Below are 19859 nucleotides of genomic sequence, written 5' to 3'. Positions count from 1 at the left end.
ATGACGATACATCGGTTCTGCAATGTAACTTTATTCCTTCTTAATTCCAACGGAGCGCAGATATCCTGCTAGAGTCCACTCTTGCCCAATTAGTTTCCCTTTTGGATATCCCGTTGATATTTCCTTCATCGGATCAGTACGAAGTCTGGTCATTCCAATATAGCGTATCATGGAACACCTCAGGTCCAGTAGCGTACAACGGCCAGTCGAATTTCATCTTGATGTATTGCATTAAGTGACTGGCAAGTTTGATGTGTCCAGCATCAGTAGGATGGTATTGCGGACCAATGTCGTTGTGCTGCAGGATTCCGGTTGTGTTGAAATAGTGAACAAAGGGATCGCTTGGCGTTTGAGATTGATAAGTCGAGTTTTTAACGGGATCGTAGAGCACAGGGTTCTGGAGATATTCCTTGGAGTTGAAATATTCGTAAATCGAATATATCTGTGGAACAAAGCCAACGTCTGAGTCCAGCGTGGACTGTATGTAGGTGTTACCAACCGTGTCGAAGCCTTCCCAAAGAGCCTAGCTTGTTGTTAGTCGAAGCCAACGAACTATGAGAGAGACACACTATCAAAATGATCTGTGCTTTGGGCCATATAGCGTGTACACCCTCAATGAGCATCGTGTACTGTGCAACATAGCCTGTAGTTGACACATTGTTGACATGATTGTTGTCATTTGTACCCAGATTGATGATCACGATATCGGCAGCTGGCTGATTCGAGAAGTTCCATACCTCTGGGTTGTCGCCCCAGATATCAATTGCTCGCCCGCTGGTATCTGATGTCTGAAACCATTGGTAGAACATGCCTCGAAGGTTGCCATAGCATTGCTTGTCAAATAGGCAGACCCCAGGATACGCCGTGAGGGAATATTCAGTATTTCCAAGACCCGCAGTCAAGCCATACGCATAGGATGACAAGCCTTCCAGAGTAGCAGAATAGCCAGATGAGAGGGAATCGCCTATCACCTCTATGGTTCTGCCAAAATCTGGAACTTTGACGAGCTTCTCTCCCTTGCCAACATGGATGGAAGCTATTTGCACTCCAGAGGCCCAATTCGTGACTCGCATCTCGAAAGTTGACGGGTTCACGGGACTTGTTAGATTGACTCCAACGGTGGTCGAGTCGACGAGGAGGTGTGTAGCATTGGTTGTGATGTTGGTCAATTGCCAATCTTGTCCGTCAATGCGGTACCCAACCAATACTGTATCAGTCGTGTACGGTCCAAAGGTAATGGCCACCTCCTGTCCCGTGAATCCAAATTTTAACCCAGGCGCTCTACATTGGCATTAGTGTGAAATCAAGGACCCAGATGAGGATGACATACGACCACCAAGAGATAAACTTGCTATCCCACCTTCCTTTATAGGATAACTCTGTTGCATGTGGAGGATATGTCGAAAACTGAGCTGTCGACCCATTGAAGACGGTGTTGGGGTAGTTGGTGATCCTAACTTGCCCATTTTGCAGAATTGTGGCAGAAGATAGACTAACAAAAGCTCCAAAGGCAGAACAAATGAATGGTAACCTCATTTTTGAATCTTTTTAGGGGGATTCTCAAGTTAGAAAATCGCTGTGAGTGACAACGACACAGATTAAAAAGAATAATGAGATGATTTATATATCAGGCCCTCTTTTGCCTACATTAAGGATGTTTCCAAGGACTTCACCGGCCCGTGGGGGAGGGGTCAGCTCAACTAAGCTTTCCATTCCAATCTCATCAAAGGAAGAATGAGGGGTTCGGTCTATCGTGATGCAATGATGATGGCCTACTTGACGGACAATCACGAATATTTTTCCGTGCTCTCCGCCAGGTAGCTCAATCATGATGCTGCGTTTGGCAATGCATCATTGGCACTGGGATCGAGAGAGATCTCCGGGCCGATGTTTGATAGGATGATGGACGGTGTGCCTGAGTATAAAGACTGAAGTCCAAGATCCAAATGGAAGAATATATGACTATCGACCAGGGTTGGATGCGAGGACGCCGCGGCTTGCAGCGAAATGCAGTCTCTTTACCCGGACATAGGTCATGCGGAGGCACAACCTCCGTTGCATTGCATCGCACGAGATACGGGTAGGCACATGTATGTAGGACCTCTGGCATGGCAGGGCCGGCCTTTTGGACTGGACGAGCGGGAACATGAAACGTCAAAGATGAGGCTCAAAATCATCCTCGAGTTTCGAGGACATGTTAAGGTTATTATGCAGGACGTTTATTCATCCTGCACAAAATATTTGTGCAAACGAACAGGGTTTTAAATTAGCGCTATGTCCCCAGATTGTAGATTGGATGCGAGTTGGGGTCCGTAAGAAAACTGAGGAAACATCGCAACGAGCGTCTATTCCACCTATGATCGATCATCAATCAGCGCCCATTGACCTTTCCATCTGTATGAGCACAAAAGAGGTCGCCTCACTCAGCCTGCCAGCAGGAAACACCCTGGAAAAGCACATATATACCTCCCAGAGTCAATCGTGGAGCCCTCTCAGCTGATCTCCAACTCCCGTCTTTTTTGATAAAAAACAAAAAAACCCTCAAGTGGTACCAGTCCTCGGCTTGTCCATCCCGCATTCACATCTTCTACCACATCACCAAGGGGAGCTTTTTTGCAATGATCCGATCCTTCGCTCAATTACCATGAAGTTTACAGCACCTTCGCAGCTCTCTGTGAGGGTGTCGTTGCTTTCGTTCATCAATCTGACGCCTCTGCCCCCGTGCATTCATACAAATCAATCGACATGGCATCGCCGGCCAACTCAGTACCCGATACGCAGCTCGGCCTAACCAACGACGAGATCGCCCTCCTGCGCCATCACCAGCAAGCAGCTGCCTCTACTGCTGGTGGATCTTCCTCACGAGCTGCCTCGCGCGCTTCCTCCCAAGGCCTCCTTCTCCTCGATGGCTCTTCTCTCGCCGCGTTAGGCCGGCATTTTGACCGCTTGATGCAACAGATACAGGCCCGATTAGACTATTTGGCAGAACAATCGCAAATGGTAGCTCAACAACAATACGATAGGGCAGGAAATGCGATTGCGCTAGCAGATTCGGAGATTGCAAGATTCCACGATATATTGAGGCAGATTGATGAGTTGGAAGTTGATTTTGATCGGATAAGGCATATAAGAGACATCGTCAGGAGCTACAGACAAAGGGTGGAAGAGATGGAGCAGCAAATGGAACATAGTGGCTCTAGCAGCCGTCATCGACACAGACACCATGGAGAGAGCTCTGGAAGCTCAGGCAGGAGACATCACCGACACTGATGCTGTCCAAAGAATATTGGATCGGCATATGCAGGAAGGAATACATTATATGGTCACACGACCGACATAACAGGACAAAGTAGGGTCGTGGATATACCAAGACCCCTTTGGCTAGGAGGGAGCAAGAGACACAGGCCTCACGGCTGGAAGATGGATAAGCCTCGCGGCTCACTGATTTGGCGTTGATTGTTTGACTTTTGGGGTTTCTTTGTGCAGCGTTAATACCCAAAAAGCGTCTAGGGATGGGGGGGGAATACTGGCTTGTAAGAGTGTGGCTTTTGGACTGTAGCTGTGGGTGAATATGTTCTTAGTTTATAATATTCTTAGCATCTCAAATGAGATGATGTTCATGGCTTCAGTTCTAGTAGTTCCTTGGTAAATATGTTTCAAGCTTTACAGCAAACAATCTCCAACTATAACTCTTGATGAAATATGTGACTGATCATGCTCCGTAATGTGTCTTGATACTATAACGTAGGAGACTAGATTTGTTCGAAGACCGACAATAATGTGTTCTCCAAGCACTCCGCTGATCCCGTACTTTGATGTACTACATGGCCATTGACCTTTACAATGAGGCTACGGGTCGTATAGCGTTGAATACGCATTTCAGATGAGTTTGAGACGGGCCGGTTAAGAGCCGATGACCGATGTCCTTGTGCCGCAACGGTATGGTGAAGACTCTTTAATTTTAATATGTTTTTCTACTTATAGAACTGATAGCCTCAGCTTCGATGCAAGAGCCCCGAAATGTTACTTATATAATTTAAACAGAAAAAAGGCTGTTTCATGCATACAATGACTAATATGAGGCCTCATAAGTGCCATTAATTGACATATCTGTAATGTTCTTAGGATATTATTGAGAATATACTCGGCAAGGCTGGCGAGGCTGAGATGATCCTCGATTGAGCCCAGCTAAAAAATAGCCAAGACTCGCTTCTCCTTCCCAAACAGGAAAGGCGCCCGCACCTGCATGTAGCTGGGGTTGAGGTTCGAAATTTACCTAGATCGTCAACCTCATCCCAACCCCAAGATACGCAAGCAATATCATCACCTTCTACCGCAGAGATGGATGATATCGCCTCGAGCAGCGACGCGCATACGCGCGCACCACACAGAGAAACTGTAAGTATTGAAACTTCACTGTATGCTGCGGCGTTGCGCCGGCATCCCCAGCCCTCTAACAGCTACTGTGTTACCTTCCCCCTCACCGTCAAATCCTGCTGCTCACAACAGCTTCCTTTTTATCTACGTACAGTACTAATATCTTGCTCAGCGTTCTCCAGCAGAACTAGATCTTGCCACACGAGGCTGGATTGCTGGTACAGTGACTTCTGCATCTGCCATCACCGACCCCGGTCATCAATTCTTCGTCCATTCCTGTAACAAGGAAGGATTCAAGTACAAGTACCCCGAGGCTGCACCGACTCCGGATGGAGAGGACGATGTGGTATGGAATAAAACCTATACAGCTGCCGACTCTCGCATGTATAACAAGAATGGCAAAGATGCAAATCAATCGAGGAAGTTCCGCCTTTCGAAGGAAACATACACTCTTAGTCTCAAGGTTCACTTGGAGAACAAACAGAAGTATGCGAACAAGCATCCCGTTAATACCCTAGCGGCCGCCGACCCGCAGGTGTCCAAGGCTGTCGCCAAACCCAAGGCTGTTTCGACAAAGATCGGTGAATCCGCTTCGAAAGCAACAACCTCAGATCCACAAAGCAAGATGGCGGACAACAATGATCATAATTCCATGAGCATCCCGGAGAAGATCAAGAGCGATGGTCGAATCAGAAAGCCATCGTCGAACGCTGCATTCTCTATGCAAAGCTCCCCCGGTCCTTCAACTGGTCACACCATGGCAAGCCCCCTAGTCAACACAGGCAGCCCCGCACCTGCAAAGATCGAGAAGCCAGCTGCTAAGAAGAAGGGCACTGCTGCTGTTGTCAAGAAGGCAGCTCCTAAGAAAGCCGCACCAGAAGGTAAGTTGACCCTGTATTTTTCAATTGGCGATGCTGAAGCTGATGTGAAGAAGCTGGCACGTCCAAGGTTAGTGTTGGTGCACAAAGCTCCGCCACAAAGCCTCCCTCTGCCGACGACTCTGATAGCAACGATGGTGGCGAATATTGCATCTGTCGTGGACCCGATGATCACCGTATGATGGTTTTCTGCGATGGAGGCTGTCAGGATTGGTACCATTGCTCATGCCTCCAGATCGACGAGGACGATGCTTTGGGATTGCTCGACAAATTCATCTGCCCAAATTGCAAGACCGACACACTCTTCACTACATGGAAGCGTATGTGCCGTTACGTTAATGTCGACAAGACTCACCGCAAGGCAGCCAACGTGAAGGATGGCAGCAAGTATTGCAGTAAAGAGTGCTGTGACAAGTTCATCGAGTATGTTGCAAGTCTGGTCCGCAAGGATGACGCCCCATCTATGGGAGGTGCTCTCAATCAGAAGGAAGTTGCTATGCTTCTCGGATCCGTTAAGAATGCAGCCGAGTTCCATGCTCTTGGCAAGAAGCCTCGACTCCCTGTCAAGGAAGGTGCTGATCCCAGTACGTATATCACAGCCAATCTTAAACCACAACCTTTACTAACCAATCAGATCGTCCAGTTGGTCTCGACTATGTCACTCCCGATGAAGAGGCTGAGCTCGCAACAATCCAGGCAAAGAAGGACGACATCAAAGGACAAATCGAAGGCTTCGGCAATCAATTGAGGCTTCTCATGATGATCAATGAGCGTGCAAAGGTCGCTGCTAAGCATTTAAACCTCGAGGTCAAGGAGTTCTGCGGTTACGACAATCGTCTTGCCATGAATGATGCCGAATTTGCACGCTGGGTGAGCACGGAGGAGGGCAAGAAGGCCTTTGAGACCAATAAGTTGGGTCCTCGCACCACGGAGACTCAAAGCATTGCTCAAGTTCTTCCATACCCTGGCCAACCCATCCCGGTTCCTGCTGAGACTTCAGATGTCCTTAACAACATCTGCGTCAAGAAGACCAAGAAGTGCAAGCATAATGGTTGGCGTGAGATGCATAACCAAGATTTTATGCAATCTCAAAACAATCTCAAGCTCGACTTGTCGAAGTTGGAGGAACGTGAGAAGGAGATTATCGAGGATGCAGAGACTAGAGAGGCGACGAAGGAGTATTACGCTCATAATGTCACCACTCAACTCTTCTAATCGGTTTCTACAAGACTACGATGGCGTTATCAGGGAACATTTGAGCATTTGAGCGGCTGCATGACGGTCATGGATGGCGTTGTTTTATTGCATTGGGGCGGTTTGCTTCAGCGTCACATATGGAGTTCAGGTAAATACCCGAGGTCTCGATGGACATAACTTGCTTTACGGATGGTCTAACAATGAAATCGTTGCTTTCTCAAAATCTACCATAATTATTGCTGTGCCATTTGCTTGGACAAAATGTTCAGTGCAAGATCAGACATCAACTTCAGTTACTCTGTTCCCAGAGGTTTTCGTAGTTCGTCTCATTTCGACGTTCGACTCTTCATTCGACAATCTATGCTCGGTCTGTAAAGCATATGAGTCTGCAGAAGAAGGCTTATTATGGCTGAATCAACGAGTGAGGCGAAACGACAAGGCTGCTATCAAGTCGGTTACCACACTTTTGATTTCTGCAGTGGGTGTTCTGCGTAGAGCCTTGATTTGTGGACATGCGTGCTGCATGGACTCAGCCTCCGCCACGGGCCACGCGGGGCATATTCACAGGCCGCACTCTTGACCTCAACAAAGCGGTCCTCGCACTTCCGAACCTTCTTTTTACATAACCACTGGAACTTTCTTAGGTACAATTTCCATCTGCGTTTATTTGTGGACAGATTTTGGAGCAGAATTATTTTTTTGCTCGCCAGCTACGACCAAACGTAATGTTCTCCACTCTTCAACCAGAGGACTGCCTTCCGCCTTTCTCCCTCGAGCCTCGCACAGCTGCAGGCCATGTTTCACGAAGAACAGATACTCCAACGAAGGCTAAGGACCAACCAAAGCGTAAGCCAAAAGCTGCCGTTGTCGAGGGTTCGAATGGAAGCGATCCGAAGAAATTGAGCACTGGCGAGCGCGGCGACGAGGATTCTGATGATGACGACAAGAAGGGATGGAGATCTGGTGGTGCGGCTGATTTCGATGATGAAATTGTACCTATTTCGAGGCCTCAAGAGAAGAACAACTACCCCAGACCTTTTCATGGTGAGATAGTTCCGCTTAAGCAGGATATCCCAGAACTTAGGGCTCGGCAAGAATTGGGATTCGATCGAAATATGTCCTAAACTCGATTGTACCCGAGTCGACGTTTAATTTAATGTAATAATTGTAAACATAAAACTTTTGGAGTCAAAATTGGTTTTTTATATTGGAAAAAAATACGCGAGCGAAAGCTAACATGTCCCAGAAAATAAGCCCAAAAAAATTTGTTTGAAGCTATACAGCTTTTGTTTGAAATCCCTAGATACACAGAAGAACTTTTTGAGTTAAGAGACATCTGACTGCTACTTCTATCGCACTATCAACCGACTCCGAAGAGAAGGGACTAACGAGGTAGGGAGACTTATGTTGCAGATGTCTTTTAACTCTAAGTACTATTAACAAATTCTTTTTTAATATGGGGATGGGGGTCACTTCTCTAATAATGAATGGAATTACCATTGAGCCAGCTATTGCTGTTTGTGTTTGGTTGAAAGAATATATGCTTAAAGTTATCTATATGGATTGTTTCGGAAAAACGCTAAGCGAAGCTAAGAAGTACCCGCGGAATATTTGTTTACTTTCAATTTACTGCATTATTGCTTTATTTGTGCTGACTAGTTTGAAACATAGCTATTCTAAATAATATCTGGATATCCAAAAGTGAAACTAATGGGGAAGGAGTGGATTCTAGCAAGACATCTACGCGCGGTTGGAGTTGAGAAGGAATTAAAGTACCTTGCAGAACCAATAAATCGTCATGTTCCAACGGCACTTTTCAAGATCGTCATTCTTCAAATTTCCACTCTCACCTTCAAGAACGTTCATAATTGATCGGTAAAATATTCTGAATACCTTTTCACCACCGCAAAACTTAGATTGTGGAAGTCTGCGATCCCAGCACCACAAATCATCGAGGTCCACGGTGGTATCATTGCGAGCGTTTCCAGCGACAATGGCAGGCTCTGACAAGTTCGTAAGTTCATCACCATCTGCGTATTGTCAAGATGCTAATTTCAATTTTGAGGCCACTTGGTTCGCGCCAACATCGGCGGGGCAAGGCTGGCGCGGTGACTGATGAGAAGAAAAAAGCCAATAGGGAAAAGAGGAAGGCAAAGAAGATGAAGACGCGGATGCAGAACAAGCTTGGACCTGCTGCTGCCTCTGTTCTGCAAGCATCAACTCAGATCAAGACAAGTAAGTTGATGCATCATTAACACACAACGATGAGAAGCTGATCATTCAGCTCGTACCAGGCGCACCAAGCGTGCACGAAAGCGCATCATGCGAGAAGTGGTGAAGAGGAGAAGAGTACCAAGAGTGCATGAGGGGGAGCCATGGTTACACAATCTCCGCCGATGGCAAGCATCGCAAATCGAAGAGGGTGATGTTCTTTACGAGATCGACGAGGAGGCAGGGGAGACTCGTGGTCGTGGTGTCTCAGAAGAACTGGAGGACCCCGAGATGTCAGAAGTATACTACACTGAAGAAGAGGTCTCGGTGTCAACCGATGTCACTGACAGTCAAGGAGGCATCGACGACGAGGAAGAGGATGCTGATGAAGGATTAGACGATGGCCAACTTCGAGGCGAGAAAGATCAGAAGAGGGATGATGACGACGATGAGATGGGTGGCAGTTTTTTCGCGGGTCCTTTGGTGCTCCGGCATTTTGCGGCATGTTAATTTGTATCGATTCTCAACTTTTTCTGTGAAAGATCGCGAGAGTCGCAATTTGGGTGGCACCTGAACGAAGGTTAGATAACTATTGGAGCAAAGCATTGGCAATATCAGGTCAAGAAGGGGGCTAATAATGAAGTGTATATCGTCAAAGTCCAACTAAATGGGGAAGTCATTGGCATGTGGACGCCAAACGGTGATATTGATTGGAGTGAAGTGCTAGAACGAAAGGCAGCACAGCGTTTTGGAAGGGACGTTGAAAGGGATGTTGAAGGGTTCACGGGTCAAATAGAGACAAAGTAAGAGCTCGTGCAACACTCATATCGATGCTTCACAACGGAAATTCCTCACGCTTCACACATTCAGGTCTCTCTGATGCGAGAGTACAGTGTACCCCCTCTGATCATATATTAGCTTGCTAAAAAATATGGAGGCATGCTGCTTCAACTTGAGGGGAGTGTACAAGCAAAATTTGTATCAAGATTCAAAGTCCGTCCGTGATTGATTACTTTAAAGGGGCATAAGTTCTCTCCTCTCCAAGTTAAGATAGAATAATCGAGTGGCAAGAAACTAACATATGATCAGAGGGGTACACTGTATTGTTCTCAACTTTTTTGTGAAAGATTGCGAGGGATGGCAAGAAGGAGGCATTGAGAAGATAACACGGCGACTTCGGAGAAGGAACATGACGATCTATTCTTGTAAATGCAGAAAGAGATCATTCGCAGCGCTTCGTGACCAAATAGACAACCTCAAAACAGTTCAGCATCCAAGCTCGAGCCAGCTGCCTTGATGAGTCAAAACAGTGGCAGGCTATTGCGGACGTTGCGGAGAGCATTACTGGACTAATGCATGTCATTCCGAAATGTGCTCGAATCAGCCCTATCCTCCTCTTCGGAACTCATGGATATATCGGCATATTGACAAGCTTTCTCGGTCCGTAGAGCTTAAGTTTGCTCTATACCTTCTTGGTATATACTGAAAAGGGGCATGGTGCGTCGGGCTTTGAACGTTGACGGATGACTGCATCCGTCGCCATCATCGCTGGACAGGCACCTTGTGAGCCTCACGTAGGGATTGGTTGACTCAGCTTAAGCATGTTATCAATCTGATCTGATAGTCTTTTAGCAACCTCTTGTTTTGATTGAAGGAAATGATACTGTAAGAGACTGCGATGTCGGCAAGTCGTCATAGACTCCTAGCTGCTCCAGGAAGCGAAACCCAGGCGTCAACCTCTGCGCCGTTGTGCCGTGTGATCCGCGCCGCTCTCCGCATGAAGCGTGCCGTCAAGCGGTGTTGGGTCCTAACCTCAAAATAATTCTAGCTTGAAGATCGTGAGTGTACTGTCGCGATTTAGATAAAATGCCTTCAATTCCCTCCCAGTTTTGGAGCTGCCAAGAGCAACGGTTTCTACAAGTCCAGCATAATCACCATGTCTTTCAACACGGATAGCAGTCGAAACGAAGCGTTTGAGCGGGAACAAGAAAGAGAGTCGGACTTATCTCCGACACCGATCAATGACGAGGAGAACGCGTTGCCTTCGGGCGACGACGAGAAAGGAGAAGCAGGTGACCGGTATCTGGTTGGTTGGGATGGTCCCAGCGACAAAACGAATCCTCGAAATTGGAGCAATTCATACAAAGCTTGGATAACATTCCAGCTGGGTATGCTTGCTTTGGCCGCGAGTTTGGGGTCCAGTATCATAGCTCCAGGCGAGGATGAAATTGCGGCATATATTGGGGTCAGCACAGAAACATCGGTTCTTGTCATTTCGTTATATGTGTAAGTTATCCCAGTATTGGTTGCAGTAGAGAACTTTGCTGACACGATGGATACAGTGTTGGCTTCGCCTTGGGACCTTCCATCTGGGGACCATTAGCAGAGCTCTATGGAAGAAGAGTAAGTGACCCATCCCACTCACGTCTTGATAAGAGCTAATTGTTGTAGTGGTCAATGTTGCCAGCTGTTTTCGTCCTAGGTCTATTCTCGATTGGAACAGCTGTTGGCAAGAACGCCGCGACAATCTTTTTAACGAGATTCTTTGCTGGAGTCTTTGGAAGTGCTCCTGTCAGTAACGTGTCCGCTGCTTTGGGAGACATATATGAAGCAAAAGCTAGAGGCACAGCTGTCACATTCTATGCAGTTGGTAAGTATCCCAATACCGATCACTCAAAAGAGAAACAACAGAGCTAATGCTACGTAGCTGTTGTCGGTGGACCAACTTTAGGGCCTATTATTGGCTCTGCTTTGGTAGTGAACAAGAACTTAGGATGGAGATGGACGGAGTACATCGAAGCAATCTGGACCTTCTTCATTTTTGGCCTCACTCTTGTCGCCATGCCTGAAATGTATGCCCCGGTATTATTGAAGAAGAAAGCGCAACGCCTGCGAAAGCAGACCGGCAACCAGGAATGGCACCATCCACACGAGGACATCAAGATCTCACCAAAGACTATCATCACCAAGCATTTCTCCCGTCCAGTAATCATGCTCCTTACCGAGCCGATGATCACCGCTATCGCTCTGTATGCATCGTTCGTGTATGCATTGCTATACCTGACTTTGGAAGTTTTCCCCATAGTGTTCGAGGAGGAGCGAGGCTGGGGTCCAGTTGTAGGCTCGTTGCCTTTCTTAGGCCTCTTCATCGGCGTCAATTGCGCAGTCGTCATCAACCTTGCCAATCAACCCCGATACGCCAGAATCATGGATGCCGCGAAGGGAAAGCCGGTCCCAGAAGCTCGACTTGCACCCATGGCCATTGGAGGATTTCTTTTCGCCATCGGCCTCTTCTGGTTTGGATGGACAGCAACCCCAAAGATCTCTTGGATCTCGCCAGTATTTGCTGCGGCGTTCATTGGTGCAGGTTTCAATGTTATCTTCCAGCAGTGTATTAACTTCCTGGTCGACACCTACGGTCTGTATGCAGCATCCGCTGTATCGGCAAATACGCTGCTTCGTTCTTTGATGGGTGCTGGGTTCCCAATGATCGCGAAGCCCATGTTTCATAATTTGGGAGTTGGGCCAGCGATGTCTATCCTTGGAGCTATTGCCACGCTGGCAATTCCTGTTCCTTTCATCTTTATGAAGTATGGCTTGGCGTTGAGGAAGAAGTCGAAGTTTGCACCGGTTTACGATTGAGATACTGGTATTCCGACTACCTGACCACTGTCTCTACTACATGTATTCTTCTAAGAATCTTCGAGACTGAGGAGAAGTTGCCTGAAGCTAAGATACTGACTGGCCCGCCAAGCTTGAAGGCAGGCAACATTATCTCCTAGATACTGGTGCCTTGGGACAATGTAATTTGGAACAACAGGTTTGGATTCACGAGCCAGTGAGCTGTTGTCTCGAAGATGCTTTCTACTTCTTACATCCACAGAGACCGGATCTCGAGGGCAAAGCTCGCTGCTCACAAAGACGAGGCGATCGATATTTGTTTATTTGCGAGGGTTTGCAGCGAGGATATACTGTCACGTGAGCGAGTATAGAATATGGATTAATTCATGATACAGCCGTGTACATCATTGAAGCGTTTTATTTCTCTTTATACCAGATTTGTCATAATCACATCACTTTGTCATCCTTTGCCATTTCTCGCTTAATAGCCGGCTCCCTTCCTTCGCTCGCTAATGTTGATAGCCATGCCCCTTTCCATCCAGCCTCAGAAGCATTCACTCAATAGCAACGAAACTTTTTTTTCAAGAACCAAATAAAATCGCTAAACTCATTCGCTAGAACAATACTAACCTCGTCACAATAGCAAGCGCGCCGATGCCTACTATCAGGCACCAGACTTTTCTCGAAGAAAATTCTTTTTCAACTACAACCTTTATCCATCCACTTTGAATTCAGACACAACTTTCAAAACGAAATCCCTTCTTTGTTACGCAGGACATAACATCAAACTTAATTCGATTTTCGTTCCCATTACCTTTCTCGAGATCAGACCTGATTCTGTTTCAGAGGTTCGCCATTACATTCCCCCCTTTACCTCGCATACTAACCTTGTAATAGATTCTACATTCTAGCATCTCCCACAACATAATTTCACCGAACTCAAAACCGCAGCTTTCGAGACCTTCTCAGAATGGCCCCTAAGCGCAAAGCTGCTGTCGAAGCCGCCGACAAGCTCAAGAACAGCAAGAAAGCCAAAAAGACCAGCATCAAACCTGACTTCAACGAAGCACCAACTCAAAGACTCGATGTGTACGTCTTCGGCTCCGGCGAGAACGGTGAACTTGGTCTCGGATCAGTCAAACGAAATGGCAAAATGCCAACCAACGTTTCTCGTCCCCGTCTCAACGACCTCCTTGATGCTGCCACTGTGGGAGTCGTCCAGATTGCTGTTGGTGGCATGCATTGCATTGTGATTACCGAGGATAACCGGTTACTTACTTGGGGCGTGAATGATGATGGAGCTCTTGGCCGCGATACTACGTGGACGGCACCCGTTAAGGATGCTGCTGGCGGTGACGAGTCCGAGTCTGATGATGACGATGACGATGACAGTGGTTTGAATCCTGTTGAATCTACTCCTACTGCCATCCCAGCGGACTGTTTCGAGGGAGATCCAGTCTGGGTCCAGGTTGCCGCTACTGACTCTGCATCATTCGCTTTGACTTCTACTGGTGAAGTTTATGGCTGGGGCTGCTTCCATGTAAGTTTCCTTCCCTTTTTAACACCATTCACATCTAACAAGTTCCCAGGGATCCGACGGCCCGGTTGGCTTCTCCCTCCAATGCCAACGAGACGGCATCCTGAAGCAAAAGACCCCACTCAAGATCCCCGAACTCAAGAACATCACCTCCCTCGCAGCAGGCGGCAACCACATGCTCGCCCTCGACCAAACCGGCAACGTCTGGACCTGGGGCGACGGCAGCCAATACCAACTCGGCCGGCTCGTCAGCGAGAAATACCGCGACAATTCGCTCCGTCCAGCCATCCAAACCAGTCTGCACCGCAACAGCACGACCTTCATCTCTGCTGGCGCATACCACAGCATCACGATCGACACCGAAGGTCGGGTCTGGGCTTGGGGACTGAATAATTATGGCCAGACGGGCGTTATACGAAATGCGGGCGAGGATGGAGCGGCGATTGAGAAGCCGGCTATAGTGAGGAGTTTGAGGGGTCAGGTTATTGTTGATATTGAAGGCGGGACTCATCATTCGATTGCGTGTAATGAGGATGGGGAGGTGATGTCGTGGGGTCGGTGCGATGATGGCCAACCTGGTGTTGGGCTGGAGAACTTGGCTGATTCGGATGTTATTGAGGATAAGATTTTGTTGTATCCCAGGGTCATTGATGGTTTGTTCTCATCTCAAGATATCTGGATAGAGATGCTAACTTTCTCCAGGAATCAACGCAGTTCGTGTAGCTGCTGGTATCGACAATTCCTTTGCCATTGACTCGGATGGGAAGGTTCACGCCTGGGGCTTTAGTGACAATTATCGGACTGGACTCGGCACGGAGCAGACGGTTGAGCTAGCTACTGTGATCGAAAACACGGCTGTGAAGGGTAAAAAGTTATCATTTGCTGCATGTGGTGGACAGTTCTCGGTTCTGGCAGGCCCATCCGATGCTGTTCCTAAGCGCCGTAGGGGAAGAAAGGCAAAGAAGACTAACGAGTGAGGAGTCTGGCAGATGTTCCTACGATACTCTTTTCTTCTGTAGATACCTCCTTGCTTACTTTACAAAATAACGATTCATTTTGGCGAGCTCATGTTTCGGCTCAACTTCTCTCTCACTTCCCGTCTGTATGTTCTTTTGCAAGAAGTGACATTTCATTCCATCGAGGGTTTAGTCTCACTAACCAAATTTAACTAGCACTCCAATATTTACCCTTAGCCTTCAACCAAGAGTCCAAATCCCACCTCTCCTAATCATCTCTATTTCTATGAGGAGTCCGTCAAATCCAAAACCCTTCATCATCCCACTTCCTTCCAAAATGCCCCTCATCTCCAAAAATTGCCTTTCGCACAACACAACCACCAAACCAACAAGATCTCCAGCCGACTCCATCTCCACCAATCCACCAAAACCCGCACCCACAACTCAACCCATCTCTTCTCCGTCACCCCACTAGTCTCCCTCCCATCTACATACCTATCTTCTCAAGGCACCCGGATCTCGCCCCGGAAAGTCCTCTGACTGTTGTCAACTTAATCACCGTATGCCAACAACAACACATCCCCGACGAACGCAATTGCGACCACGGCCCAGACCCACACCTGCAGGAGCCGGTGCCTATGGATCGATATAATCGATGAAGTTGGTCCAAGTCGTGGAAAAGAAGTTTTGTATGAATGTTTAGGGGCGCTTCAGACTTCACCGAATCACCTGCCTCAGGCATCACGCTATATAATTGGTGGCGATGAGCTACCAAAGAGAACACATCAGGGGGTTTGAATTTCAAGGTGATGAAAGCCTATCTGTGAGATGGGGAGAAGTTCTTTTACGCACCTCCCCAAGCCGATCCAGGAACCTCACTAGCCGCTCTACAACAGAAGCCGACGAACTTCACGAGAGAGAGAAAAGCCAGCATCAGATCAGGGGGGTTCGCATTTCATTCATCTCTCATCCTATCTTTTCCACCTCCACCACAAAATTTAATGCCCCATACACTCTCCTGATCTAGTTAATCCAGCCATCAATTGCATCACTTGACACAAAATCCAACATGGAAAAAAAAGACAAACATCCACTTCCACCCTTCTTCTTGGAGTTCATCCTCTCTCTCTCACTCATTTTAGCCATTCACCAGCGCTTCGACGGACCCAGTCGGTCGATCGTCGAGAGCGCTACATACAAAAGATTCCCTGCTGAGAGGGATACAAGACTTCGTGGTGATATGGCATTGACGTTCTTTTCATCCATCGTCCATCACAGGTTTAAGGTCGGTGTGAATTTTTTCTTCTATTCATACCGTTCTTCGCCTTTCACCGAATCGTAAATGAAACATGGCGCGTTGGTGTAGGGGGTATTGGCGCGGGTAAACGTTGGGGGGGACTGTTTGTACAAGTGTGTAGTGTAATTGGTGCCGTGTTGTGTAGTTGTGTGCTGTACGTGCTGTGTATTGGGTGCTGTGCTGGGTAGTGCAAAACATCGCGTCTCGCTCGTTCTATGGATTCGCAGTCGACTTCGCCGGAATTCTGAGGGAGATTACAAACAGGTGTTGCTGACGATTATGATTCGGTGGTGGTAAGTGAGATACAACAAAGAACGCCGGTGCTCGACGGTCGAGGACAAGACCCCTCTTACGCGCCGTGGGTTGAACAAAAGAAGAAATCGAAATGGGGAAGAAGTGGTGGATGGAGCCTGGTTCGAAGGTGGACCCGAGATGCCCGCTAAAGCTCTAAATGTACGCCGCGCTAGGACATTAAAAGAACTAAACTTGGGCGTCTCGATTCCTGTCAAGGGACAAGCAGATCAGGTTGATTGCATGATGCCTTGGTTACCACCAATCTGGCGCTTGACTTGTTCACGAGCCCAGCGAGCTGTATCGATGGTTCTGGCTTGGAAATCACGGTTTTGACGAGTATCCTTGATCATGGCAGAGAGCCAGTCTTGGCGATAATACGTCGAAAACTGGCCACCAGGGAACGCCTCAGCGAGATCACTGTGACAATCAGCACCATGTAGACGAAAGCTTAAGACTGAACATACCCAATGACACCCATAGATGCGCGCATGAGAGCGTCGCTTCTGTTTTGATCCAACCAAACAATGTTCAGGAGGGAGAAGATCGACTCGACGTATTGTTGAAGAAGCTCAGCTAGAAAGAAGTCAGTTAAAATCATTGTAGGAACAGGAAATAAACATACTCTTCCCGCCAGCCTTCATGGCACCGATAATACCACCCCAAGCATCCATGATACCTTCACGCAGAGAGATGACATAGTCAAACATCTCATACGATCCATCAGGACTAGCTTGAACACCAGCAGCTTGTTGAAGGACTTGAGCGACAACTGAGAGGTAGGTCTCGAAATGACCACCGATAGCGCTGGCGATATCTCCGAAGCACTGGAGGATAGCAGGCTTGAATTGGTTGGCAAGAGCCGTACTCTGTTCAGATCGTGAGCAATTCCGTTCTGCAAGATTCTCGATGTGATGCCAGCTCAAAGGAAACTTGACGGGGAGATAACAAACGTAAGCATGGTAGCAGCAACATACCCTGAGATTGTTCAGTAGATAATTCATAAATGTGTCACAGTATGGCTGGCAAGGAGGACCCATTGATCGGGTGATGTCGCTGACCAGACCAATTGCCATTGAGCACAAAGCTGGCTCCTCCTGGTTGCCGAGAGCATTGTAAAGGAAGGGCGAGAAAGCTTCCATGTAGTTCGCAAAGCCTTCTTCCAAAGCATTGGCAAGGCCGCTGACAGCTGCGAAGACTGCATCTGGTACACTCGACTTGGCACCAGCACTTGAGAGGATTTGGAGCAAGACGGTCATGATGCGATCGGCTTGAGGGTTGATTTCCTTCTCAAGACGTTGGATGATGGCCAAGAGGACCGTGCACAAGCTCGTCTGCATCTCCTCCAAAGTAATTCTGTCCTCGACACTGACAACTTGGCTTTGAAGAGGTACGGTATCTTCCAGACGCTTGATGATGATCTCGGACAAGGATGCAACAGCAGGCAAGCTCTCATTGGCAGCATTTTGGACGAATGTATTAAGCACTTCGTAAGCGGCGGTGCGCAATTGGTTATCAGCATCGCTTCTCTCGGTAACTTGAAGAAGATGCGTGATACTCTCGTTGAAGTGAGGTGTAAGCGGGTTTTGTTGACAACCGATCTCACCCGAGAAACGTTCAGCAAGGTTCATCAGGGCCCAGCAGCAAGATCCTGCCATCTTTGGACTACTGACAAGGCCATCAAAGAGTGATTTGATCAGGAGTGGCAGATGCATAATTGGGTCAATAGCTTCTGAGCATGCCTCAGTAATACGGCCAAGAGCATAAGCTGTGGAATCCTTGACGTGCACACTAGGATCTTCCATCATCTTGATAATGACTGGCAGTGCCTGCTTGACAATTGGTGTAATAACCTTTTCTTCTGGTCCTTCCATGATAGCACCGAAAGCTGATACAGCAGCATCTCTGTTGTGCCAATCTTCATGACGAAGGTTGGTTTCGACGAACTGCAGAACCGGTTGAATAACAGCTCCTCCAACAGCTTGAGCATAGAGTTGTAGACATTGATATGCAGCTCGGGAAATGTTGTACTCGTCATCAGCTGCATCCTCATCCTGCTTGGTCAAAAGCATCAACAGAACTGGAACAACTTCATTGGTAGCAACAGATGAGAAGTGGAAGATTTCTCGCATCTGTTCAACATTTTCAAGCTACATATATTGTTAGCAAAGTTAGAGACATGACAGATTCTTGTGCCTACCTGAGCATTATCATCTTCAATGGCAATTTCCTCCTCGCAGACTGTGCTCCAGAATTCCACAGCAAGCTTAGCTACGTCCTCCTCGTCGCTCTTCATGCCCATGATAGTGAGACCAAACAGAGCCTTCTCCATGTAGAAGCGCATCAAGTCATAGTACAAAGCCATAATTCTATTCAAGCAACCAAAAGCACCCTGTTGTATCCGGGAGTCTGGTGCCTGCGTAGCCTCGCAGATAACCTGCATGATATAATTCCGCTCTCCTTCATTCTTGAAGTTGCTATCCACAAACTCCAGTGAATCTCCCAGTGCGTAGATAGCTGCAAGACGGACCTCAGGATTTGGCTCCTCCTTACGGGCTCCTTGCACAACGGCCGTCAAGATAGCATTAGAGTGCTGGACCAAGCTTTGTCGCAGTTCCGCATCTTGACTCTCGCAGATAAACCCGATTGCAGTCAAAGAAGCTTGCTTCAGATGATCGACACCCTCGCCAACATTTCGGACCAAAGTTGGCATAAGCTCTGGCCATTGCTCTCGAGGAAGTTCAATAGCAGCTATCGATGCAACGACCTGAGCTGCTGCTTGACCAGCCTGTGAAGTTCCGGACGCAAGAGCCTGCAGAGCACCATCCTTGACGTGTTTCTTAGTGCCATCGTCCTGTTGGAGCCACTTTTGTTGTAGCTCGTGTAACCGGGAATATTCGCGTGCGGTAAAGGCGTTCTTCAGCGCAATACCGGCAGCTGCTCGTACGGGTCCTTGGGCTTGTTCGTCTGCGAGGGCGTTGACAAGTGTGGTGAGGTACGTCGACTAGAGATCGTTGTTAGCAAGGCTCGACGCGCGCGCAAGGTGGAAATGCGGTCAAGGGGGCACGAACAAAGTTGGTCTCCGCAGCTTGTGTGAGCTGTTGTTCCGCGTTACCACGAATGGCGGCATCTGGAGAGAGTCAGCATTCATCTTCTTTGGTAAAGTCTGGCGGCTCGACGACGAGTGACGGACCTGGAGAGAAGGTGTTAAGGAGCACGGAATTGACGTCCATGTTCGCGGATCACAGCCGGCGCGCTGTGTTATCAGTGCGTCGTTGTCGTAGATGTGGGTTGCGAAGCTGCGGATTCGAGTTGTCACTTTTGTGGGAGGAATTGTCTCTTGAAGGCGAGACGGGGGTTTGTCAAGATGGAAGAGCTAGAATCGTGTTTGGCAGTTTTGTTGACTGTAGATCGATCTCAACCTGATGATTAAGGCGACCAGGCTTCAGCGAAGTCCTGCAGATACTGTGACGCTTCAAGGAAAAAATGTCTTG

The 19859-nt window shown here is 47.9% G+C and overlaps 7 protein-coding genes across 7 annotated transcripts; 5 read left to right on the top strand and 2 right to left on the bottom strand.

Moving 5' to 3' along the window:
* Window positions 1–22: 22 nt before the first annotated feature.
* On the bottom strand, window positions 23–1984 carry LY89DRAFT_606187 (GDSL-like Lipase/Acylhydrolase-like protein). The gene is made up of 3 exons (XM_018210415.1): window positions 1331–1984; window positions 570–1281; window positions 23–523 (listed from the first exon to the last, which is right to left on the bottom strand). Exons 1-3 carry the CDS (start codon window positions 1534–1536, stop codon window positions 134–136), a joined length of 1308 nt encoding a protein of 435 aa, XP_018077714.1. The 5' UTR covers window positions 1537–1984; the 3' UTR covers window positions 23–133.
* A 318-nt stretch (window positions 1985–2302) lies between these two features.
* On the top strand, window positions 2303–3674 carry LY89DRAFT_680120 (uncharacterized protein). Its single transcript, XM_018214016.1, has one exon. The coding sequence runs from the start codon at window positions 2746–2748 to the stop codon at window positions 3268–3270; it is 525 nt and encodes a 174-aa protein (XP_018077713.1). The 5' UTR covers window positions 2303–2745; the 3' UTR covers window positions 3271–3674.
* A 625-nt stretch (window positions 3675–4299) lies between these two features.
* LY89DRAFT_606181 (uncharacterized protein) lies at window positions 4300–6665 on the top strand. Its single transcript, XM_018210414.1, has 4 exons — window positions 4300–4398; window positions 4550–5258; window positions 5312–5839; window positions 5890–6665. The coding sequence occupies exons 1-4, from the start codon at window positions 4342–4344 to the stop codon at window positions 6468–6470; spliced, it is 1875 nt and encodes a 624-aa protein (XP_018077712.1). The 5' UTR covers window positions 4300–4341; the 3' UTR covers window positions 6471–6665.
* A 1938-nt stretch (window positions 6666–8603) lies between these two features.
* On the top strand, window positions 8604–9450 carry LY89DRAFT_680116 (uncharacterized protein). Its single transcript, XM_018214015.1, has 2 exons — window positions 8604–8687; window positions 8737–9450. The coding sequence occupies exons 1-2, from the start codon at window positions 8612–8614 to the stop codon at window positions 9171–9173; spliced, it is 513 nt and encodes a 170-aa protein (XP_018077711.1). The 5' UTR covers window positions 8604–8611; the 3' UTR covers window positions 9174–9450.
* A 1018-nt stretch (window positions 9451–10468) lies between these two features.
* Window positions 10469–12488, top strand: LY89DRAFT_180229 (MFS general substrate transporter). Its single transcript, XM_018205603.1, has 4 exons — window positions 10469–10949; window positions 11006–11066; window positions 11115–11313; window positions 11371–12488. Exons 1-4 carry the CDS (start codon window positions 10600–10602, stop codon window positions 12303–12305), a joined length of 1545 nt encoding a protein of 514 aa, XP_018077710.1. The 5' UTR covers window positions 10469–10599; the 3' UTR covers window positions 12306–12488.
* Window positions 12489–13234: 746 nt separating this feature from the next.
* LY89DRAFT_777116 (RCC1/BLIP-II protein) lies at window positions 13235–14842 on the top strand. Its single transcript, XM_018222113.1, has 3 exons — window positions 13235–13824; window positions 13874–14474; window positions 14524–14842. Exons 1-3 carry the CDS (start codon window positions 13255–13257, stop codon window positions 14796–14798), a joined length of 1446 nt encoding a protein of 481 aa, XP_018077709.1. The 5' UTR covers window positions 13235–13254; the 3' UTR covers window positions 14799–14842.
* Window positions 14843–16357: 1515 nt separating this feature from the next.
* LY89DRAFT_180065 (ARM repeat-containing protein) lies at window positions 16358–19719 on the bottom strand. Its single transcript, XM_018205602.1, has 7 exons — window positions 19559–19719; window positions 19437–19495; window positions 18566–19369; window positions 17343–18515; window positions 16991–17234; window positions 16833–16941; window positions 16358–16785 (listed from the first exon to the last, which is right to left on the bottom strand). Exons 1-7 carry the CDS (start codon window positions 19596–19598, stop codon window positions 16596–16598), a joined length of 2619 nt encoding a protein of 872 aa, XP_018077708.1. The 5' UTR covers window positions 19599–19719; the 3' UTR covers window positions 16358–16595.
* Between the last annotated feature and the right edge of the window lie 140 nt (window positions 19720–19859).

The sequence above is a fragment of the Mollisia scopiformis genome, assembly GCF_001500285.1.
Source record: "Mollisia scopiformis unplaced genomic scaffold LY89scaffold_2, whole genome shotgun sequence".
NCBI lineage: Eukaryota > Fungi > Ascomycota > Leotiomycetes > Helotiales > Mollisiaceae > Mollisia > Mollisia scopiformis.
This window is presented reverse-complemented; position numbering and strand designations above follow the sequence as displayed.

Bases quoted from the DNA above. Each gene is read 5' to 3' on its own strand.
- LY89DRAFT_606187 (XM_018210415.1), bottom strand. From the start codon at position 1,536: ATGAGGTTACCATTCATTTGTTCTGCCTTTGGAGCTTTTGTTAGTCTA. The intron at 1,282-1,330 runs GTATGTCATCCT...ATGCCAATGTAG, and splicing joins AAGTTTATCTCTTGGTGGTC to AGCGCCTGGGTTAAAATTTG. The intron at 524-569 runs GTGTGTCTCTCT...ACAACAAGCTAG, and splicing joins AAGCACAGATCATTTTGATA to GCTCTTTGGGAAGGCTTCGA.
- LY89DRAFT_680120 (XM_018214016.1), top strand. From the start codon at position 2,746: ATGGCATCGCCGGCCAACTCAGTACCCGATACGCAGCTCGGCCTAACC.
- LY89DRAFT_606181 (XM_018210414.1), top strand. From the start codon at position 4,342: ATGGATGATATCGCCTCGAGCAGCGACGCGCATACGCGCGCACCACAC. The intron at 4,399-4,549 runs GTAAGTATTGAA...TATCTTGCTCAG, and splicing joins GCGCACCACACAGAGAAACT to CGTTCTCCAGCAGAACTAGA. The intron at 5,840-5,889 runs GTACGTATATCA...CTAACCAATCAG, and splicing joins CAAGGAAGGTGCTGATCCCA to ATCGTCCAGTTGGTCTCGAC.
- LY89DRAFT_680116 (XM_018214015.1), top strand. From the start codon at position 8,612: ATGAAGACGCGGATGCAGAACAAGCTTGGACCTGCTGCTGCCTCTGTT. The intron at 8,688-8,736 runs GTAAGTTGATGC...CTGATCATTCAG, and splicing joins ATCAACTCAGATCAAGACAA to CTCGTACCAGGCGCACCAAG.
- LY89DRAFT_180229 (XM_018205603.1), top strand. From the start codon at position 10,600: ATGTCTTTCAACACGGATAGCAGTCGAAACGAAGCGTTTGAGCGGGAA. The intron at 11,067-11,114 runs GTAAGTGACCCA...TAATTGTTGTAG, and splicing joins CAGAGCTCTATGGAAGAAGA to TGGTCAATGTTGCCAGCTGT. The intron at 11,314-11,370 runs GTAAGTATCCCA...AATGCTACGTAG, and splicing joins TGTCACATTCTATGCAGTTG to CTGTTGTCGGTGGACCAACT.
- LY89DRAFT_777116 (XM_018222113.1), top strand. From the start codon at position 13,255: ATGGCCCCTAAGCGCAAAGCTGCTGTCGAAGCCGCCGACAAGCTCAAG. The intron at 13,825-13,873 runs GTAAGTTTCCTT...ACAAGTTCCCAG, and splicing joins ATGGCTGGGGCTGCTTCCAT to GGATCCGACGGCCCGGTTGG. The intron at 14,475-14,523 runs GTTTGTTCTCAT...AACTTTCTCCAG, and splicing joins GTATCCCAGGGTCATTGATG to GAATCAACGCAGTTCGTGTA.
- LY89DRAFT_180065 (XM_018205602.1), bottom strand. From the start codon at position 19,598: ATGGACGTCAATTCCGTGCTCCTTAACACCTTCTCTCCAG. The intron at 19,370-19,436 runs GTTCGTGCCCCC...AACGATCTCTAG, and splicing joins AAGCTGCGGAGACCAACTTT to TCGACGTACCTCACCACACT. The intron at 18,516-18,565 runs GTAGGCACAAGA...CAATATATGTAG, and splicing joins TTGAAGATGATAATGCTCAG to CTTGAAAATGTTGAACAGAT.